The sequence below is a fragment of the Pelodiscus sinensis genome, chromosome 2 (assembly GCF_052426305.1).
Source record: "Pelodiscus sinensis isolate ZL-2025 chromosome 2, ASM5242630v1, whole genome shotgun sequence".
Classification (NCBI taxonomy): domain Eukaryota; kingdom Metazoa; phylum Chordata; order Testudines; family Trionychidae; genus Pelodiscus; species Pelodiscus sinensis.
Window position 1 is genome coordinate 198,820,171 of NC_143053.1, and position 23,769 is coordinate 198,843,939.

A 23,769-nucleotide genomic window follows, 5' to 3' on the forward strand; every position below is an offset into this window, starting at 1 on the left:
AGTAGGAGAGTGGGGGTAGTTGATGACAGGGGTGTGGGTCTTGTTAGATCTGGAAACAGAAAGGGAGTACTTCAATTCATTCTCCCAGTCCTTGATGTCTGGCCTTTCCCTGTGCTGAATCACTCTGCAGGAGCTGGGAGACGAGGAAGTGGGTGGAAATAGCAGTTACACAAACACAATGCTATGTTCTTTAGCAGTAGAGAGGTGCCAGGTTTAGAGTGTACATGTATTTTCTTCCCTGCACTTACCAAATTTACAAAGTGACTCCCTGCCCGTTTCATTGCTGTTCACTGGATGCAAGGGCTGGACTTTCTGATGCTGCCATGTTGGCTGGGGGTAGGTGAATGTTCTTTGATTCTCTGTAGGGATGTAAAATGAAACATCCCATTTAATTAACCAATGAAATGTTCAACTAAATGGTTAACCAATTAAACTGTGGGGTAGGGGGTGCTCTAGCATGGCTGGAATTTTCTTCCCTCTTCTTCCCCCTCCCTTTCCCCCCACCTTCCATGCTCTGACTAGAGCAGCCACTCCCTGCCACAGCAGTTAAGGATGAAGATTTCCAGTTAACCATATGCATCCCTAATTCTCTGTTCCTCTTGTGTGTGGGAACTGTCTGTTTGCTAGCTTGGAATATAGTCAATTGCCTTTCAAATTACCTTCCAGTCATATCAGCCTAATTCAACACATTTTTCATGAAGCTGAAATTCAGGTTTTTTTTTCAGATTTAAGGACAGGGCAAATGTGTTTGGTCCACGTTCATAGCTCCCCAAATCCCTCCACTCAGCAGTATTTAGATAGGTGACCATTAGTAGAAACAGCTTTCTGACATAGGTGGCCAGAGCTCCTCCACAGCACTGGAAGAACATCTATCTTTTTTTTCATTTCAGCACCTTGGAAAGTGTTATGTTCTCCAAATGGTGTCCAGCCTGTACAGAACAAATAGATAAGTGGTGATGTACCCCTTGGAAGGAACTGCACCCCATCCCAGCGAGCCCCTTCATGCACTGTACACATTACAGCATTCTGATAATAGCATTGTAGGTATTTTACCAGTATAACCTTCGGTACTTTCCTTGTGGGCTGCAAAAGCAGTCTGCCAAGGAAGGCGACTGTAACAGTTGCATTCCTGAGATACTAAGAAGTATCAATATTGTGGCCTTTAGCAGCAGAGTTACATTGGGGGGAGGTTCCCTTAGGTGCTTTCGAAGAAGAAATAAAATATATTGATATTTGACGTAGCAAGAACGTTCCAGTGCTGCTGAATGAGAACCCACTCTGCTGGGTAGGCTAACAGCACTGCCCCAGAGATAGCGGTGATAGACAGAGAGAGTCTCTGGAGGACCTTCTCGTTTGCATTGCCATAAGGAGTAGTTTGAGTTTTTAGAGCAAGGGAGTATTGGACCCTTAGGCAGGATGAGGCACTGATGAACCAGTTCCTTGATCTGGAGTCACAACACCATGAACAAGAGTGTGCTAAGAGAGAATGAGGTAGTGTGCTTAAGCAGCCACGAGAACAACTGGTAACAGAGCACCTTTAGGGTCTACTTGCCTCTATGGCCACTGTTCCTCTCAGTGAATAGGCACCACCTCTGCCTTCCATTCTTTCTCCAGCTATCAAGCAGGCTGCTATTGAGGTGGTGGATCCAACCCATCCTCCTCTTCTGGAGGTGGAGAGGGGAGCATGCTGTATCCCTTACACAACATCTCCACCTGAAACACTGGCAGGAAAATCCACCAGAGCATGCAGGGATGGAACAATGAACCCGAGCCAGTGGCTGTACCTCAGCCTCTATTCAATCCACACACTTCCTCCTAGGAGTCATTGTCATTTGTACATTATTCTGCAGCTGTTTTTTCCCCTCTTTTTTATAAGAGCAAGGGAGACTGGATAGGCAACCAGATGTCCATAGACAGTAACATCTGTACATTGCTCTGGGAATTTGATCTTTTTTGTTGTTGTTCATTTGTATAGCCTTTTAATGTTGTTCTATGTGTCTCTTTAATAAAACTTTCCATTCACTTCTCTTTTGTGTGCATCTTGCTTTCTGAGTGTGATCAATGAGATTTTCCACATTTTTGGGATAGGGCAACGGTACTCATAGCATATGACTGAATTCTGGTGCCACAGACATGCAATTCATTCTTTCCCCCACCCTGTTATATTTTTTTTCCCCTTAAGAAAAGCAGAATTCTTGACAATTAACTAAGCTGTGAAATAACTGCTACTGTCAAAATCACCAGAATGGAAAACAGAGAAGTTAACTGAAATGGCTTTATGGTTTTGTTAATAATTTAAGTGACACTATAGACAGAAGAAACCAAACTAAATTAACATTGATGATCTTTGACACAGAGATGTGCTTTTTACTCCTCTTGCCTCACCCCCAAATAGTCACCCCTTGCAACCAGAAACATATTCATAACAGCAAAGTGTTGTGGGCAACTGTGAAGAAGGAATGTGTGGAAACCTTCCCCCTCAAAAAATCTTAACTTATTAAGGATAATTAAGTGCTCTCCACGAAGCATCTTGAAACAGAGCTGTTGATCTATAACACAAACTTTGCTCAGTACTTGCATTTGCATGTATACGCTCTCTGCAGCACAGTCATAGTCAAAGGTATTAACATTGCAGAGGGGGCTCTCACATAATTATCTTCTCTCAGTTGATACATTACTGTTGGCTGAAAGTGATCAAAACTCACTCAGGTATGTGCAACACAACTTTATGGCAGTGGTCCATTGAGTGGGGTGTGTGGTGGTTGGTCGTCTTTTTCCTCAGTTTGCACCACAGTGTCACTTGGTGTTCTGGAGCACAATCCAAAATCTCATTCTGAGTCTCTGCTGTTCCATAAGCAAATAGTATCACACATTTCCTTTGAATAAGGGCAGCATATAAATGGGTGGGATCCAGTTTCCTGTACAGCAGTGGTTCCCAAACTTTTCGGCATCACACCCCCCTTTTTGATTTTTGAAAATCACACACACACACACACACACACACACACACACACACACACACACAATAGCAGCAAAACTTGTTGAGCAAAATAAAAAAATAAAAACCTTGATTGGGGGGTGGACACTGGGTTGCTTCATGCTCCCCCTGGAATTTCTTCACAGACCCCAGTTTGGGAACCAATGCTGCACAGGCTTTGAAAACCAAACCTATACTGTGCCCACTTGATTTGAATGTATTCATTTGTAGCCTCTTATATGTCATGCAACATGTTGCACACCACAATTCTGCAACTTCCCTTGTCTATATTGATAGCCTGAGTTGGGTGATTGTTGTACAGGCTCATGAGCCAAGGTAGGAACAGATATTAGGTCGTTGAAAAGAATTGTCAGCACAGAGACCGCATACTTAACTATACTGTTTCTGGGGAATAAAGTCCATCTCCTCCGCCCCTTGCCTCTCTCCCTCAAGGTGTCAGGTACCTTTCTTGTGTGTCCCATTTTGTTCTTCAGAACTCAACTCCTATGGTCCACTAAGGTTTGGCGAATGAATAAGTGAATCAGTTTCATATTCACTTACTCACCCATTTGTGTGGGCCCCATATTAGGATGTGTGTTCCATCGATGGCACCTGCATAGTTTGAAAGCCCTATCCTCAGTGAAGGAGTGGGGCACTTTTCTTCCTGCATTCCCCTGCCTTCTTCTATCTTGCCAAGGAAAGACAGACTGGAGCACTGAAAGAATCTGTAGTTTAGAATCCTTGGAAGAGAGTAGTTGTCCCAAGGTTTGAGACCTGTTCAGATGAAACCTGATGAGTTTTCATAACATGGCTCTCTCCACAGTGTCTTTCTTCCAGAGATGGATCAGTAGTACTTATTTGTGTCAAAGGCAGACCTAAGGTCCAAGGGTGGGCAACGCAAAGGGGAGGACAGTGAGTTCAGACTGCCAGTGAATTTAAAGTTTAGGGAACCTAAAAGTAGTTAAATGCTACTGGAGTTTCCCCTCCTGCTGCCCTCTTTAATGAGTAAGGGAACTGAGAAGATAGAGACAGGCAGTAACTGCCAAATTGCCTGAGTGGTCATTTTTTGATCATAGGTCCAACTGACCATTTTTAAGATTTTTTTTTTTTATTTTTGCCACAAAAGCATGGGTCTCAAGAATTCTCCTAGTTATACTCCAAAACTTTCCATTTGCCAGAAGAGATGTGTTTACTTCAGCTGTTTTCAAACTTTGTGATCTGAGTTCTCCCCTTTAAGTTAGTTTTTAGCTTGCTCCTCCCAAGTGGCTGCTAGCCACTGCTATCATGCTTGGGGAGGGAACTGCTGGTGCCCCTTCAGATGTTCTTTAGCGCCCCTCCCTACTCCAGTTTGAAAAACTCTGATCTATAGTACATGTGGCACAGACTTCCATTAGGCCTCTATTTTGAGGGCTTGAGCAGAACCTGGTTCCCACAATGGTATTGTCAGAATTGGCTTATGTTAGGCTGTATCCAAGTAATCTCTCCTGTTTCTTCTGTGAAATAGGACACAATCTTCATATGTTAGATAATGTGTGTATTTGGAGCTGTAGTATAGACTAGAAATCAAAATGTAATTCCAAGAGCAAAATGTAACCATTTGTTAAACTGCAAGATGTGTTTTAACTGTATCTGCAACAATGTGAACACATCAATACACTCTACATACACTTTTCCACTCTAGCTTATCTGAAGAAGTGGGTTTTACCCATGAAAGCTCATGCTACTATACGTTTTTGTTAGTCTCTAATGTGCCACAGGACTACTTGCTGATACACTGAATTTTATTTGCACTTCACCCGAAATAGAAGTTGGATACAACAGATCAAACGGGTTTTATTGCCCAATAAGTAGCTTTAAATTATTACCTTTTAGTTACTGTAAATATCTGCTGTATGTACTGAGGGTTATGGATATTTTGAGCAAGAATTGCAAATGGAGTGGGGAGGAGGAAGGGAAAGAAGAAAACTGAATTTGATTTTTGATTCAAATACAGACAGCTGCCAAGGAATATGTTTGTATGTGATAGCTGCATTTTATTTCATGTACATTTCCAAGTTGCAATATGAAAAATGAGCATTTCCATGCTACATATGCTTACTTACCAGACCACAAAAGGAAAAAAACACACACAAAATGTTTTTTCATGTTGTTTCACACTTCTCTTGCCCATTTCAGTTTGCCAGATTTACAGCTTGAAATTATCGTTTTTATTTAGAGCAAGTTCTGGTGGTAAATAAAAGGAGGTTGCTACATTGAAATAAATAGGTAATTCTGGTCAGATTATTTCCATAAGCAATTTCTTACATATGAAAATAAGGTTCATTATGTATGGAACATTAAAAGTTTGAAAGGATGTACGTCTATATACCTATATTTAGTACTTTACTATTGATTTAATAAACTTTAAGTCTAACACGTATAGAACTACAGGAAGACTTATTGGGCATTGCCCAGGTCTGTCGGGGGGAGAGGGGAGGGAGCAGGTGAGGGGGCTGTTCAGGTTTGTAAGGGTTTTCTGTTTCTGTTAATCTAAACTCAGTACTTAAAATGGACTATCTAAAACAAACAATCCCACAACTGTGTATTCCATTTGATCTTTGTAACACATATATGGGTACCTGCTCACTCACTAGGCCACTTACACAGATGCATTGGCTTAACTAGCAGGAGATAGTAGCCACAGATGTCATGTGCAGTTTCTACCTAGCTACAATTATATTATGTATTTTTTTTATTATTATTATTTTTAGGAAGGTGAAGAAAGGTTCATTGTTAATAGACTCCAGTACTATTGACCCTGCAATTTCAAAAGAACTAGCTAAAGCAGTTGAAAAAATGGGAGCTGTTTTCATGGATGCCCCTGTTTCTGGTGGTAAGTCTCTGCTCAATATATAATGTTGCATATCCTACCCCCTCACTTGACATTATTTCTCTTTCATGTTATTACTACAAGCCATATCCTGGCACACTGGCAACCTCTTTTTTTTTGTTTTGTTTTGTTAGATTTTTCTTTCTCTCCTATCCTTTATTTGTCCACTTATATAAATATTTGTCTTGGTTTTATTAATTTTTCTTGAGCTGCTTGCCTCCCTCAACACATGCACAGTTGTCTCAGGGAGTGGTGTTTTACATACTGAGGCATATCACTTGTGCTCTTTTGGCTGAGAGGAGTTCTGCAGCAGCAGGAAAAGGTAGCTTGGGCTTGTAGGCTTCTGCCTGATTTTGCAGCCTGATTACAGTTCAGGTATTTCCCCCTAAGCTACATTAGAGTTTCCAATAGGAGTAAGGAGGGAAGGCTGATGGCCTTCAAGCAGTTACCTGTGACTTTATGTAAAGCCCTTTCTGCACATGTTACTGCAGGGGTTGTAGGCTGGATGTGAACTCTCAGAGCCTTCTCTTAGCATTGTGGTCCTTTCCCCCCCCCCCCCCCCCCAAGTTCCCTAGGACTGTACTTCTAATAAGCAAATTACAGGTTGGACCTCCCTGAACCAGAACCCTCTGGACCTGACTGTTCCCGGACCATGGAAAGTCAGGTGTGGGAGTTAGGGATGTTAGGAAGCAAGTTATTAGCTAATTGTGTAGTCGATAGAATTTCTATTGCCTACATGATTAGTCGATTAGGGAGGAAGTGCTCAATCTTGGCTCACACCAGGTCCGGGAGTTACCCTCCGCTGCGGCTCTGCAGTTGAAACATAGTAAGATCTTGATGGGTAGGCAGCCTGGCTCCTACTACATATAAACTGCGGAACCATAGAGGGAGTAGCTCCCAGACATGGTGCAAGCTGACTCTGAGCCAGGATTGCTCAGTCCCGGCTTGTGCTGGGTCCAGCAGCCTGTCTACAGCCAGCTGTTGCAGACAGAGACTATTCCACGCGGTGAAGAGCAGCCTCTGCCTGCAGCAAGACTTGGTCCATCACGGGCAGAGGCTGCTTTGCGGCCGCCTCCCTGCCACCCCACCTCCCACTGCTGCCTCTGACAGACAGCAGCATTGTTTTATGTATATTTGTATATTCTTTAAGTTGGAGACTGATACTACAACAAGTGTTGCATGCGTCAGGAGACACTTTTTAAAACGTGCATTTCCATTTTCTTGGATGAAATTAGACATTTAAAAAACCCCACACTAAGTGACCACTATTAAAGCCTAATTCTAGTCTAAATTTTTTACAACCTGTGACATAGCAAAGGCAGTCTTGAAATTTAAAGCAAAAAATACCAGACAGTTTTATTGAACTATTTGGAATACTCATTCTTGGCCATCCAGAGTTTAATTGCAGTTCTGTTCTAAAAATAACTGTGTAAATGGCATTGTGTAGTTTCATATTTATTATCTTTTACTGACTTCAGATAAAACTTTCACAGTTTACAAGTAAAAAAATGTATTCCTTCTCTCTCCTCCTCCTCCCCCTAAAATCTCCAAGATAGCAGTCCTGAAAACTGGCCCTACAATTTGAAGTTCAAACTGGGTTCTTCTAGTTTGATGACAAAGAGCCTGCAAGGCCAAATTCTGCATCTGTTCTGTGCAACTTCATTCCCTGCAAGGTCTAACTGAGGCTGAGTTTGGCCATGCAATTGGAGTTTGGGAGGCCAACATTTTTCTCTGTTTTTTGGAACAGAGGGTAGAAAAACTCCCAAGACATGAGCTGACTGGATGTTGAAGGAAAGGTTCTTACTCCATGGCCAAAATACCTGTTTCTGTTTGTAATAAAATTAGATAAATTATTATCCTAGGTATGGATATCCTCCTATAACAATTTTTTTATTATGATTTTCTAAACATAGTAGTGGTTCTTTGCCTATTTATCATTATGGGTCATGTATTCAGCACTTTGTGGTATGTATGTGTGTATAGATATTAATAATTATACTACCTGTATGGCCCTGAGAATGTCATGTACTATAGTTGTGTGCTGATTTGATTGGCCCACAAACAAGCTGTGGACTGAGAACCACTGAAACATAGTATGTCATGTTTATCTTTTTGGCAACATTGATTACTTTTAAGTGGTTCCCTTTATCCAACTTCAAGTATAATTTCAAAAGCTGTTTGCCTGAAAGTATGTTACCTTCTGAAAGGGTTCCCTGTTCTCTATCTATCCAGAATTCATTGAAGTCATGTATTTTAAAACATTCCATTCAAACTATTGTATTGGCTGTTTTTTGTTGCTTAGGAATATGAAATGGAGATGTGATTAAAGCAGTTACAAACTATCTGGAAGAATTTTAAGTCAGATAAGGAAACAATATATTTGTAATCCCAAAAAAATACAAAATATCATTGAGCAACTTAGCATTTTGGGGACAAGGGAAATCAATATTTAACTTTCTAGTAGATGAAGATAACATTAACTGTACAAGAAGTAAGTTGGCACTAAACCAAATGAAAATGGACAATTGTAGGGCATGTTCTATGTTAAGTGCTGCATTAGAATTAAAAAGATAAAGCATAAGTAATAAAACATAACATTAAGCAGTAACTCATAAAAAGATCTTTTGGAGGAATTATTGAATATCTTGATTGCATTACATAATAATGGTTTAATGACCGAGAGAAATACAGTAATTTCTTTAGAAATCTACAGGCCCTGTAGTGTTTTGAAATGCAGTGGTGTAGGGGTTGGGGATGACAGACCAGAGACATGAACCTTGTACCTGTATATTTATTTACAGGGTTTTATTGACAGATGGTTCCTCTTGTGCCCAGGTTATGCTTTTTCCTAATGGACGTTAATAATTATCTGTTTTGTGAAAGCATACGTTTACATTCCAAATAATCTTTTGGAAATCATTTGGACTATAGTGCTCCTGGAGAAAGAGCTGGCCTTCAATAAAGTGAGTGAGCGTGGAGGACAATGAACTATTGAGTGAGGAGGGATGGAAGGAGTGGGTGTTAAGCAATATATTTAGTATTGCAGTCTCTTAAAGGTAGAATAGAAAAACACAATCCATGAACGTGTTTCGTTTTTAACTCACCAGAGCTGTAGGCAAGACTGTTTTCAGGAGTTTCTGAAGTATTGCCAGTCTGACTGAGATTTTAAGGGCCTTTCCTTCACCACATACTGCAGCAATGACACTTTTATGTCTTGTGTGAGAATTTGTGGAACATGGTGATTTGCGGGTGACTAAAAAGAGCTTTTAAGTATAGAACAATTCTCATGTTAACTTGGTGATTAAGGAGGGACCAGATGACCCGTATATTGGAATAGCTCATTTTGTATCCCTACGCTGAAAATGGTCACATAAGGTCAGAGTTCCTTTTTCCACAACCCAAACCTGATATAATGGATTTATCTTTCCTTTTCCTTCCACCAGCTTCTATTAATCATTAAACAATTTAAGGTGCGCTTTCTACAGTACCTGAAATCTGAATTCTTTAACTTCTTCTGTTTGGCAAAAATATTATGAAGTTATTATGTTTAGTGGATAGCATGAGAGCATCGTAGCATCTGAGGGAGCAGATCAGCATGGTCAAATCCTATATCAGGTGATGGAAACATACTAGTCGCAAAGATCCAGTGTGTATTTATCGCAAGCGAAGCAGAGCTGACTATACCATTGCTATAACTGCTAAAAAATGTGCAGTATCTGAATGCCAGAGCAAAGAGCCTTTGTTGAAGTGAAGTTAGCACTGTCCCAAGCCACTGTGTCTCAGTATTTTGATACAGCCAGTTCAGTAGTTGTGCAGGTTGATGCCTTAAAAAATGCTCGTGTTAAGCATCTTTCTATGCCAAACAGGCCGGTAGAGTATACCTTACGAAGACTCAAAGCAGAACAAAATTATATGCAAGTTAAGTGTGTGCATGCAGTGTGAAACTTTCAGCAAAATATTATTTGACAACAGTATTGGTTCGATTTTTTTTGTTTGTTTCATTAGAAAAACCTTCCAGAAATATGAGAATTTGTTTTCTAAAAACTAATTATTTTTGAGCACTTGCACCGTTTCTGATGCCACTACCTTCAAATAGTTATGTAAGAAGATTCTTTAAACTTCATAATTTTTGGATGTATAACCTTTGCCACGAGAGAGATGGTATCCTTTGTTTTAGCATATGAACTTGAGTTGTTGTTGGGAGGGGTGTTTGTTTGGAGTTGTACCTAATTATTGGGGTCTTTGGAATAAAACCTCTAAAGAAACATCTTCAAAACTAAGGGAATAAGGGTGCCAATGCCTGAGATGATGGGATGTCCAAGATTTCCAGGTTTAGGGATCTTAGATAGCAGATAGAATACTCCTGGTCACAGCTCTGAGTGTATATTTGTGTAGATTTGGTCCCAAGCTGTAGCAGAGAGTTTTTTGAGCAGATGGTGTAGTTTCTTTTGGTATTCTTCAGTGGGATCAGAGGAAAGAGGCCTGTATGTGTTAACTCTCTCCTCAGACCTTATGCTTCCAGCCCACTTATTTAGCCTCATTAACACCAGTCCTACAATTGACAGATACTTTTTTGCTGTTACATATTTCGTGGTTTCTGTTATTTCTACTCCAACTCATCTGATGAAGTGAGTTTTACCTATGAAAGCTCATGATACTTAGGGTTGACAGGTTTTGAACCAGACAGTCTGGTATTTGAGCTTTCTGTCCGGAAAACAAATTGAGAAAATACTGGACATATAAACATCCAGTATTCTCTAATTAAGTTTTATTATTATCATGAGTATCCATACGTAGTTGCGTACTGCTTGGCTGGTAGACATACTCACACTGCGTGAGTGTGCCTACCAGCCAGGCAGTACGCAACTACACAGTAGAGAGGGCTGGGGTCAGGGCAGGATGGAATCCCCAGGGCCGCACTCGCCCATGTACCCCGCCAGGACCATGTGCGGGATGGGCAGCACCCCGGGATCTGCATGCACCCAGGCCAGTCCTGCTTCCCTCTGGCTGGTTCCCCCCCGCTCCCGTTCTCCCCCTTCCCCCAGCCAGCCCCACTCCGACCCCCTCCTGGCCAGCCCTGCTTCCCGCCGGCTGGTGCCCCCCCCCCCCCCCCCGGATCTGAGATCAAGTATGTCTGCTCTTTTTTTAAAACCATCTAGTAACTCTAATGATCCTATATATTTTTGTTACTCTCTATGGTGCCACAAGACTAATTGCTTTTAAAGTTACAAACTAACCCTGCTACCCCTCTGAAATTTTAGGTGTGTGAGTAGTCCCATTGACACCAATGAAACTACTGTAAAATTGGTAGATCTTTGAAGGTGCAGGGGAACTTCTTGTGGAGTAGGGGCTTTGAAACTCACTTCAAAAAGTGACATTTTCAGAACTTTTAAATTGATTCAGTGAAGATCAATAGGTCTGAAATTGAACGTATTATTGGGTCCCATCTGAATGGTGTTCACATTTGGATTCTGTCTATTAGTTAAAACTCTGAAGGCAGTTGGGCAAGTAAGGGGATTTCATTTACATATTTGAAAACCCTTCTGATTTCAAACAACTGCACAAGTAGCCTATTTGTATATTGAGACTAGCACCATAATGGAGGGCTCCTCCTATTTTTCCTTTTGAGCTAGACCAATAAAAAGAGAAAATGTTTTAACAGTAGCAGCCACTATTTAAAAAAAATTGTGACCATAGTACAGTTAGTAGAGATACCTACCTTTTAATGTCCGTTTTTCATTGATTCAGCAGCTTGTGTCATTCTCTTTCTAAGTCAGAGATGAGCAATAATTTTTGATGGGGGGACTACTCCAAGAATTTCAAAAGTGGTTGAGGGCCACACCCTTCCATGATATTAATGGAGGAGGTGCATCACCTGGGATGGAGGTTAGGTGCAGAAGGGAGCTTGGGGGTAAGGGATTGGGGTGCAGGAGGTCCAGGAGGGAGTTTGAGTGAAGGAGGCAGTTGTGACCTGGGGCACTGGACTGGGGTTCAGGGACAGGTAATTGGGGTACAGGAGGGGGTACAGAGGTTTGGGTTGTGATCTGGGGCAGGAGTGGGGGGAAGAAGGGAAGGGAGGGACTGCAGTTCCAGAAGCAGACTCTGGCCAGGAGCCTTACCAGCCAGCAGCCCAGCAGTATCTCTGGCAGGCAGGCAGGTAAGGAGCCTGCCACACCCCCGCACAGGCTGCAGTCATGTGCTTTGTGAATAACTGAGAGCCCCAGATGGGAGGGGGTGTGGTGCTTCAAACCTGCCTGTTGTTCAAACAGGCATCTCCCACTGGCCAGTTTCTGGCCAGAAACTGGCCAATGGGATTGTGCTAGAGGCGGAAGGAGCACTTGAGGCCTCTTCCCCTTCTGGACTTAAGAGTTTTTAAAGACAAACTGCCCCATAGCTGCATTTCTGAGTGGCGTGCAGGTGGGGCAAAACAAGCAGGGAGCCTGCCTGGGGCTCTCCACAGCGTCTGTGGGCTGAATCCAGTGGGTTCGCAGGCCACATCCAGTCTGCGGAACGTATTTTGCCCAGGCCTGTTGTAAGGACTGATCTTTGATTACCTGAAACTGTGTAGAATCTCTGGATTAATTTGATTAAATTTGTTCCTCTTCTAGTCAGCTAGAAGGATCTGTACTTTGTGTTAAATGAAAGCACATAGCCAAATAAAATTGCACAGCGCTATACTGCTCGTGAGCTGTGGATGTAAGCAATATGCCAATTTTTGCACAATCTAACAAGTAATATTTGGTCTGTTGAAGAGGAAGCATAGAGTACACTGTAATGAAGAGAACAAGGAAGATTCATTTAACTCCATTCCTGGATTAAAAGAGGATTATTGCAGTAACTAGGATTCCTCCATGCCAAGTAAATTATCTGAAACGAAAACAAAATTGTTTGCTGCGTTAGAAGTTTCACCTAAGATCTTAACTCTTAAAATTAGGGAGAAAAAATAGCTCTGCATTCTTTACATTGTATCATGAATCCTTGTAGTTTACTTAGTTTGGAGCTGCGTGTGGGATTTTCTGAAGCATACCCAGGGTTGGCTTAGCTCTGCTCCTACGAAGAGAATTTTACCATTGGCTTGAATGGAGCAGCATTAGGCCAACACGGAATATTTTTGAAAATCATGCCCTAAAACTAGTGTGTTTGGCTTGCGTTTCTGTTTCTGCTTCTCAGCACAGTGCTTTGGCTTTTCAGTTCTCCAGGGAAATGTAAAAATAAAAATATCTCCACTGAAATGAAAAAAGTGTGAAGACATTTTTATCTGTCTGTCTGTCTGTCTAAAAATATATAAAACTTTATTAAATCCTATAGATGTTTTTTAAAGTATTGACCTAAATTATGTGGTGCTCCTTTCAGTGGAGTAGAATGTTGTCAAACTTTTTTTTCCCCTGTTAATGTGTAGCTTCAGTATTCTTGTCAATGAGACTTCTGATGTTCAGGATGGTGTTTGTTTAAAAAAAAAAAAAAAAAAGAGAGAGAGAGAGAGACGGCTTGCTGGATTGTATACTTTGCTTTAAGACCCTGGCTATTGGATAACTCACACAGTATGATGATTTGTGTGTTGTCAAAAATAACATGCATTTTTGCTGTCGTATTGTTTGTGTACTTCTCTGCTTCATGAGAAGTCACAGTTGTTGGGTGTGTCTGGCTACAGCCACTAGCATGTTTGCAAACCCACAGATGCTGGGAAAAGCCTATTTTTTACTTTGTCTTGCTCTGGAGATTTATGGATTTTTGGGTATACAAGACATGTAAATGCTTGGCAAGGATGAACCTCTGGTGTGGTGGTGGTTTTTATAATTTTATTTTTTTAAATTAAATTAATTACACTTCCAGTCCTTTGTGATCAATAATTTGAAGCTTGGATTAATCTGGTTGCTGAAGAGTTCAATGTGCTAATTCATAAGTTTACTCATTTCCAAAGACTTTGGTTGAATAACTCAAATGATTGCCCACTATTAGTAAAATTGCCAATAGTCAAAAAAACAAGTGATTTTGGACACAACTGAGTGAAATACATTTGAAGTTTCTAAACAAGGCATTTGAGCTGGAATATGCTGGGGGGGGGGAATGTAGACTTTTTTCCAAAGGGAGGAGAAAATATTATTTTTCATATTTGTAACCTTGAAACCTTTTCAGATTAACTTCAGATATTTCACAACAAACAAAATAAAAGCACCACCATCATTTTAAAATCTTCATCTGGCTAGACACCATGAAAGCAAGACATTTTGAATAGAAACCAGGTCATAGAAGTTAGATGGGGGAGGGAGGAGATTCAGAATCAAGTTGTTAATACTTAAGCTATTTACAACCTTAAATGTGTCATGCTCCTAACAAAAGTATTCTTGGCAGATATGGTCACTTTCACAATGAAATGGTACTTAACAGGCTACTGAAGGCAACCAAACTTTTTGTAAAAAATTAGGTATCTTTCTGAATCTTTAATGAATGAGGCATTCAAGAAAAAACACACTTGCTAACTTGCACTGGAGACTATGAGCCTTATTGCTGGTCTATTAAGTGTAAGGATTTTGTATCTTAAAATGTACACAGGTCATTTAGGTTTTAAGCTTTAAACTGTACCTTATGAGGTGGTGTGTTACCTCAGGAAAAAATTATGACTTCATGAAAACTTCTCCCATGCTGCCCTCTTGCTTCTGGGAAGAGGGAGTAAATTGTGTGTCTGCCTCTTTTTTCAGAGTGCAGCTTCTCCTGTCCATCTCATGCCTCCCATTGGGCTGGCATGCAAAGAAGCAATGGAATGGATTCACCTTGTCCCTGCTTTCTTGCTTGAGTGGGCATTGAGGCAATGGCTACACTGCCCCCTTTTCCCAAAAGAAAATATGGAAATGCGAGCGTGATTTGCATATCTTCTTCGGGGGGAGGGAAGGGGGAGGCGGTGTAGCCATAGCCTGGTTGTGCTAAACTTGCCACTCTCTCCCCCCCAGCTGCATATTTGGGTGTGGTTTTATACTGCAGCTGAGAGATTCCCAGCATGAATAGACAGTGGTGAGCTAGCTCTGCCTGAGAAAGCACCAGCAATAGCAGTATGGGGGGGGGGGGGGGGGAGAGAAGGTGACAACACCACCACACCCAGGTACCTGGGTAGACTTATTCTCTAGCAACTAGCCTGAGCTTCTTCCCCTACAGTCCTTGCTATTTTGCTGATTTTTAGCACGTGCATGTCCACCTGAGCTGGGGAACATGCTTCTACTTGCAGTATAGACCTACTCTTTAAGTAACTCCTATGTGGACTGTTTAGGAGGGGTATTATTCAGTGCAGCTGCATTACGCTGGGACACAATCTTGTCTTAAATGTATATGTAGTTCAGTATTTATTCTGTAATCTTTGTGGGTAAAGTAGTAGATCTTAGTATATTTTTTTGCAAAACTGTTGAACTCACACCAGTAGCCCGCTATAGCACTCTTAAGGATCTGCTGAGTGGAATACTGAGATGGTAAGGCTCCAGTTAATAGTGCATACATCTGATTTTCTTTCAAATACATTCAGCCAGCGATACACCTCAGCAGCAGGTGATCTGGTGGCAGAGTAAAGCTGCCGTAACCATCACTTTTGGGACAGTCCTGACTAGGAAGGAGACATGGACGGGGCAACTAAAAACATTCACGGAATCAGAGCACCTTCTTGGGGAGCCTCTGCTTGCCTTAGCTGTAGCTGAGAGCTCCCACTGTCCTGCAGGTGGAAATATTGGGCACTGATGGTACCACTGGTTATCTCTCCCATCCATCTTGCCAAGGGCACAGGGAACGAGGCTACATTAGAGAAATGCAATTCTCACTTCCCTATGAAAGTATGAATATATCTGTTCCTCTAAGTGCATCAGTCTTCCACTGAGACAAACTGGGATATGTGAAGCCATGTATTAATACTGTAACAACCACCAGTGTAAGCTCATATACCTAGTAACGAAGTAGGTAACTCTAATGTGCCATTGTGTAGTCATCGTGTGCTGCTTTTTTGCAGAATGTGGTCACTTACTTAGCAATTTCTAGTGCCCAGTCTGAACAATTGTGCTTTATAGTGTATGCTTGTGTACACACACACACACTGAATTTCCTAGAGAGACAATTTTATACAAAAGTTGAACAGTGAACTTTTTTATTAACTTGCTTAAAGGATTCCTAGAAGATTGAAACAGTAGGCAGCAGAGCTTGTTAAGGATTTATTTTACAGGCTCTCAAGAATTCAGAACATGGCTTGCTTACTGAATTTTTTCCCAAAACAACCCCTTATAGACTTCATTTCAGAGCCAATGTCAAATCTATGCTATGCTTGTCTGAAAATACAAACATGCACTCTTGGTCTTTACTGTTTACTGAATCAGAACCCTACTGTTTCCACTCACCCTGTATCTAATTTATGGTGAGGTGACCACAAAGACTAAAATTATTTATATGTTGGCACCTAACAGCACCACTATAGTTTAAAGGTCTGTTGGCATTTCCATTATAAAACTTCTCTTTGAGAGGTTTATAACGTGGTGGTTTTAGTTTGCTTCAGGCTTAAACATTTTTTTCTAAGCACAAATTCTTTTATAGATTTCATTTAAATCAGTTTAGCCATTTATTTATTAGAAAAGGAGAGAGAAAGAGAGAGGGAGCGTGAGTGTTGGAATGCAAGGGAATAGAAGATTTAATTTTGGCTTCAGAAGATTTTTGGTCAAACTATATAATGAAAGAAAAATGGTATTTTTGTTTTGGAGTCATTTAACCCTTCCTTGGTTATATCAAATTACCTAGTACCAGATTTAGGTTTTAACACACTCTTCTACCCAAAAGATACCCTTTAATTAGCAGAACCAAACTGGAGGCCCAACCCAGTTCAGCTGGGTGGCCTGAAGTTGGCCATTGCAGCCCACAAAATGGGTGGACCTTATCTGAAAGGACATGAAGTTGGGGATCTGTCAGTGTCACTGAGTCATCAGAACCCTTGTGCTGTTTAAAACAGCTTTTCCCAACTGTCTGCTTTTTGCTGGGGAATGCTTCTGAATTGCCTTTTCTGTGCAGTTTGCCCTCTGAGTCATGGCTGGTGTGAATTGCATTTCCCTCTTCCTCTGCATGCCATGACCACAGAGTAAATTTAACTAATTTCATCCTAATATTCCTTCTATTGTAGTACTAAGCAAAGTATGTTTTACTACACATCAACATGTATATTCTTTCTAGAGCAATGCACATAAATAATACACATTGACACGATGCATGGCAGGACCCAGAAGTGATAATCACAATTGTGAAAACAATAGTAAAATAGCTCATTTTATAGTCTTGCTAGTTAATGACTTAGGTCACTTAGGGTAGGTCTACACTACAGAGTTTTGTTGGAAAAACAGCCATTTTTCCCGCAAAACCTGAGTTAGGTCCACACCGCAATCGTGTTCTTCCAAAAGTAAATCAAAAGAACAGAAGGGGTTTTCCGGCATTCTTTGAATTGATTCCTGTTTGAATTAGAGCATATCTTTTTAGAAAACTAGCCAATTTTTTTTTATCCTTTAAAAATTGCTGATAATGGAAAATCCAGTCCTTGGTAAATTGTTGCAATGGTTAATTATGCTCACTATTAAAAATGTACGCATTGCGTTTTGAGACTGTATTTGTCCATCTTCAACTTCCAGACATTGGATCACCTTGTAACTTTTTCTGCTATACTGAAGGTTCCATTAACCAGTTTTTGTTCCTCCATCTAGGTACTTATTATCAAGTCTCCCCATAATCTTTTCTTTGTTGAGCTAAATAGTTTGAGTCCTTACATTTTTAACTGAAAGGCCTGTTTTCCAATCCTGTGATCATTCTCATGGCTCTGCTCTGAATCCTTTTCAAGTTTATCAACAATCTTCTTGAATTGTTTGTTAATAGTGTTTCATGAGGGCTTAGGGGCCCCCCTGCACGAAACAGTTTCTGGAACAGGTGCTCAGGGTTGATTGTTTAGCTATCATGTCATGTTAAACACTATGGCCTTAATCTTAGAATGAGCCTCAGACACAGTGGTTTGCCTCAAGAACATCTCATGGGCTACATCTACATTGCACAGTTATTTCAGAACAAGCTATTTCTGGAACAGTTACTCTGAAATAGCTTATTTCAAAATAGCACAGTTACGCTACAAGAAAGCACATCCACATTAGGGAAGCTTGCCTCGGACTAATTTTGAGGCTATCTCAATTTAGAGCCTAAGATGGAATAACTTACAATGGCCGGAATAAGCCGTCTGTTGTTTTGAAATTATTTCAAAATAACAGAATTGTTGCGTAGATGCTAGCATAGTTTTTCGGAATAACGGCTGTTATTCCGAAATAACTTTGCTTTGTAGACTCACCCATAGGGTCCAGCCCCTTTGGGGTTTTCAAAGCCTTGATGTTTAGCTAAATCTCTTGTGTGTGTTTGAAAATCGGATTATTTTATTTTTAGTTGAAATTGTGGGTGAAGTTCAACTCCAACTTAAAGGTGTTGGTATCAATTAAATATTAGTAACAAAGTGAGATATTGCTTTGTTTAATATCTAAACCTCGTTGAAGTGTAACAGTCACAAAAATTCAGACTTGTTTGCTGTTCTTGGAAAGGTAGTAAGAGATAGGAATAGATTTCACTTATTTATGTAATTGACTTTCATATGATCTTGAACCAATGTATGTGTTTAGACTTCATAAACTGTAGTCTTTATTAGTACAGGTTGGACCTCCCTGGTTCTGCACTCTTGAGACCTGACTGGTCCTGAGTCAGGGATTTTGTTGGACCAGGGGAGCTCCCCTCCTGGCCACCAACACCCTCCTCCTCCTCCCTCTCTTCTCCCCCCCCCCCCTTCCTTCCAGACTGTCCACTCTGCTCCTGGCTCCAGCTGGGCTCCTTGCTGTAAGACTCCCAACCATCAGCCTAGCTCCGCTCCTAGCTGCCAGCCCCTCTGCTGATTAAACTCCAAGCCAGTCCCTGCTGCTCTCTGGTCTGCCAACATTTGTGGTCCTGCCAGAATCCCAGATTAGAGAGGTCCAGCCTATAGTATTGATGATTTTTCCAGTACAACTTTGATTGACTGACTCCTTTAAATACTGACCCTTACTTCCCAGTTCACTCACTGACACAGAAATCCTATCCAGTTTTTCTCTCATCAAGGCTAGAGCTCAGACAAGTGTTTCCAGTGAAATCTCAGCTGGGAAAGACCTAGTATTTGATAAGGAATCAACATTCTTCTTTAACAACTTGAAATGTCTTTCTTCTACACAAGTAAGCAGTTTTACTTATGTTTCATTCTTGCAACTATCATCTTGCACTGCTTACACTTGACACATTTTTCCTTTTTTTTTTACATAGGGAACAGATGTCTTCAAAATGTTCCCAGATGACCCAGAAGCCAGGACACTTTTCCTATGGCAAAAGTGTGGGGGAATACATGAAGCTGTGTGTGTGTGTACTGAATATCTTCCCTTTTTTCTTTCCAGTCCACTCCACTGTTCCTTTCTATGCTGCCTCCATCCTTTTCTGTATATTGTGTGTGTATGTGTGTCTCTCTCTTTAGACAATGTCTTAATTAACTCTACTATGCTTAGTCAAGGTCCACCACCACTTAAGTACAGAACAAAAACAAACCTATCCAGCCTGTGTCTGTCTTGGCACATTTGTGGCTCTGTTCACACATATCTGAGTGCAATATCCAGGTCTTAGTGGATGTACTTTCTGTGAATGCACACCTAGTAGTGCGTAAAACATTATGTACTAGAAATTTTGTGCGCACAACTGAAGGCTTAATTTTGAATGCTTGATCTGTAAGATGAAAGTGGAATGGAGAGGAATGACATTTAAAATACAAATAATTTTATTTAATTGATGGGAGTTCGTTTATAAAAATATTGACATTTTGTTCTAGGTATAGAGGTAGCTAAATGTCACTTTAAAAATATCTACTTTGTCTAATTAATACTATGCCACTTCAAAGTAGGAATAAGAGATCCTCTGGAATAGGGCTTTATTCCGGAGGATCGGGCCAGTCTAGACGCTTTTTTCCGGCTTTTCCCCAAGCCGGAAAAAAGCGGCGGACATCTTTATTTAAATCCCACGGGAATTCTGAAGTTGAAAATTAGCATGCCCCTTTCGGAAAAGTGGCCAGTGTAGACGTAACCTTAGAGTGGTACCTACCTGTAATGTGAGGTGTTTTTTTTTTTTTTTTTTTTTTTAATTATCTGGATTATCATCCTGTTTTTGTAAGAACAGGAATAGAAAAACTAATACAAAACATCTAAAAATGTTAGTTCTAAATTAGTTTCACAAATGCATGTAGCAACGGTAATATTTGTTTCCTACCTCTTCAAGGTATTCATTTTTAAATATAGAAGCCAATTAGTAGTAGTATATAATAGAAGTATAATAGTTTTAAGACACCTGTTCACACAATACAAATACTTTTTTGTATGTTAATCATATTTCATTTCCCCCTTCATTCTTTCCATATTTAGATGTATTACCTGTGTTTTGAATAGCCAGCTGTTTCACATACTGTCCTCAGTTTAAAGGAATAAGAAAATCTTGGCAAAAACTGGAACAATTAATTGCCTTTTTCAGCCAACTTGGGTTAGGAAAGAATTTGAGTGGTGTGGTGATGAGGAAACGGAACCTCCTGTTAAAGTGTGAGCAATATTAACCCTTAAGGGATGAAAGTCATTGTGTTCCCTTTGCTAAGTATAACTGCATTGGTCTAGAGTGCTTTTAAAATTTCCAGTAGGAAGGCATTAAATCAAATTACACAATATAAAACTAATATGCCTTGTTTGGACCATTGCTGAATTAGAAGAACGGTTTGTGTAACTTCATACAAACACCATAAGATGCAATAAGCATTTAAATGTGCAGGCATAGGTCTGCTTAGATTTCTTTTAGTGTGCAGGGGATGAGGGTATAGAATGATTTAGAGCCCTCTTCTGATTTCTCTGTGATAAAATACTTTTATCTTAGTATTTCTCCTGCATTCATCATGATTTGAGCCTCTCCAAGCTTTTACTAAAAATGTTTAATTGATGTTTTTGCTTCAATTTAACAATTTGCTTATCTTTGCTTCAAAGCTACAACTGGCACTGAATTGAGAATTTTAATTTTTTTTAATCTGTGTAAATATTGGGATTATACTTCGAGAATATGTCTGAAATAGTTATGTTTAAAATTTTGCCTTTTATGTCTCCACACTTTTTTTTTTTAAGTGGAAAAACTGATCCATAGTGAAGAATTCCCAAAGTTATACATGTAACATTGTGGTGTTCTCATGGAGCTGGAGGGATTTTTTTTCCCTTGGTTTCAGTTGTCCTTTATGGATGTATGCTACTAGTAGTTTTGACTGGAAATTGTAAAGTTAAAGTTTTTGGACTCGTTACTGTTCCAAGTGGGAATATAAACCATATTGAACAAAATTTATTTAGCCTATTAAAAAGTCAATCTAAAACTACAGTTAATTAGTTTACACTATTACATCACTTCTAGTGGAGACTAAAACATATGCAGAGTAAAAGGAGCTGTAGTCAGGTGAGCTGACTGTTGCCCATATGGGGCTTTCAGATAATGATGAGTTTAAATTTCCTCTTAGACCTAAGTGAGAATAAAACTGGAGGCAATAAATACTCTTGGCCAAAGCCATTAAATGAAAAAGCTGGGAATTCTCCAGCTCTTGACTTAAATTGTTTGTTTATCAGCTGGCGCCTAGTCTGGAGTCAAGAGCTAGAGATTTCTATCTGTGACAGAACTTTGAAACTTTTGCAGGACACTTTCATTTTAACTTAAGGTAACTTGAGTTTATAGCTTAGGCTTTAAAGATTACTAATGATTTACTCATTTCCTTACCATTTAACCAGAGTGGACTTTTTCCCAGGAAGGGATCTGTGTTTATTTAGGGCTTTTGTCTGCGGAGGGATTAAAAGGCAGCCCACCAGCATTGTGAACTTGATGGTAATAAAAGGTCACCAAAACACACCATAAAAAAGTTCTTACTATGGAATTAATTATACAGTGTAATTTTACAAAGCAGTTCAGTAACCCTTCTTTAAGACTTCTGCAGCAATTCATTTTTCCTCAGATAGAGAAATTCAGCTTTTGGGGGTTAATTCGAAGAAGACTGAAGTGTGTATACATTCTGATCCAGGAGTTCAATTTACCGGACTCAAAACAATTGTAAAATCCTAGTTTAGTTTGTGCTGGATGTCTGAGTTTTACAAATTTCATTAGAATGCAGAACACTGACAAATCAATATTCAATAAAATGTATACTAATAAATGCAAATGATTACCTTCATTTCTGCGAGATTTAGGATTTTCTAGAACACTGAATATTTTCTAAACTATTAAGCACAATTCAAACAGATTCTGTTTTTCAAAGCCACCAGGTGGCATTGCAGCCAAACTTGCTCAGATTAGTCAATGAATGGAATTAGAAATTTGGACAGAAGTGTGCATTTTCTTTTTATCATTTTTCTGTAACTTTTTTAAAACCTGTTTTAAAAATCCTTCTGGTTGTGGTGGCTAAATAAGATGATAGATGGCTTTTTTGTAAGCTTTTCTAGGAAACAGTAAGGGATTTTACTTTGATTTGTTAGGAAGGTAAGATGAAAAACAGTATTAAAATTGCCACATCAAAATTTTAGTGAGCTGATGTTGTTTGCTGTGATGATGCACTGATAAACTTGTGCATTTAATTGTATTAACTTAATGAGTCAATTTGGATTCATTCATTCATGTAATTATTTTCTTAAAACTTGTGTGTTTTAAGAGGTGGGGGTATGGTGGGTGGCTGTGTAGAAGGGAATTATATGTTTTCCTTTTATCAAGTGTAAGGAAGTCTTTCCAACTCTTTAACATTCTCTCCAACTCTGTTTTCAAGAAAATGAGCATTGGAAGTCTTATTTCTCTCCCCTTATTTAAGGAGATTTTTTTTATTGACACCCTAATGATTCACTTGAAATTAATCTGTAACTTAATAATAAAGTTTTTTTCCCCCCTAAACTAGACAAAAAAGGCTTCTGCCCATTAAGTGTGACCATAAAACTTTCATCATTTAACAAAATTAAATAGCTAATAACATTTGTCATCTGCTCTGACAAGCTGTATTTTAGCAAAAGAAATTAAATCAGAAAGCCATAGAATAAAGAAAACATTTTTTTCTTACTGTACTTCAGGGTTTTTTTACATGTACTCATTGGTTTTATGCTTTTACTATATAGGGAGTACTTTAATGCACTACTCTGGTAATTTATCTACAATTTTATGGAGTGTCACTCATCTTGTGCCATTGCCCCTTCTCTTACTTAAGACTATTTAATGTGCGTAACCTGTTTTAAGAAATCTATATGTTTTCAAAGTGTCTGTGACCTCCCACTTTGTTGAAGTCCAAGTGGGTATGGTGCCATAGTCTTATTGAGTATCTGCAATACTAAAAAACTAAAAGTTCAAGTGTTGAGGATAAAGAGGAAATATAATAATTTAGATAGTGTTTTACTATTTGTTTAAAACCAACCTAGATTTCACTTGAAAATAGTTGTAGTATATAGTAGTTGTGGCTTTTGACTTTTATATTACACTTTTAAACTTGATACAACAGTCTACCTCTAAGCTTTGTTGTATGCTGATATTGCTACTTAACATCAAAAAGCTGTGGTAGTTTGCCTTTATAGATTGTGCCTGTGTTCTGGAAGGAATTGCCTCCTGCTGTCCTTGAAACTGTTTCTTGGTTTAACGTGTTAGATTTTCTCATCAAAGCTTTTAAGCAAGGCATTTAGTTAACACTTGTTTTATCAAATCTGATACAGTAGACTGATTTAGAATAGCTGTACTTTTCATTAACAAATGCAATAGTTTGATGGGCCTCTCTTCTAGCACATCGTGATTTTGAGGCATAATGACATGCACATGCAGATTTTACATTGCATGTAATCTT

The 23,769-nt window shown here is 39.6% G+C and overlaps 1 protein-coding gene across 1 annotated transcript in view; it reads left to right on the plus strand.

The window, feature by feature from the left end:
* HIBADH (3-hydroxyisobutyrate dehydrogenase) overlaps positions 1 to 23,769 on the plus strand; it is a 117,509-nt gene that overhangs the window by 21,447 nt on the left and 72,293 nt on the right. Inside the window, exon 4 of the mRNA XM_006133211.5 lies at positions 5,728 to 5,849. Within this exon, the coding sequence (XP_006133273.3) occupies positions 5,728 to 5,849 (122 nt within the window). The remainder of the gene's footprint in view (positions 1 to 5,727; positions 5,850 to 23,769) is intronic.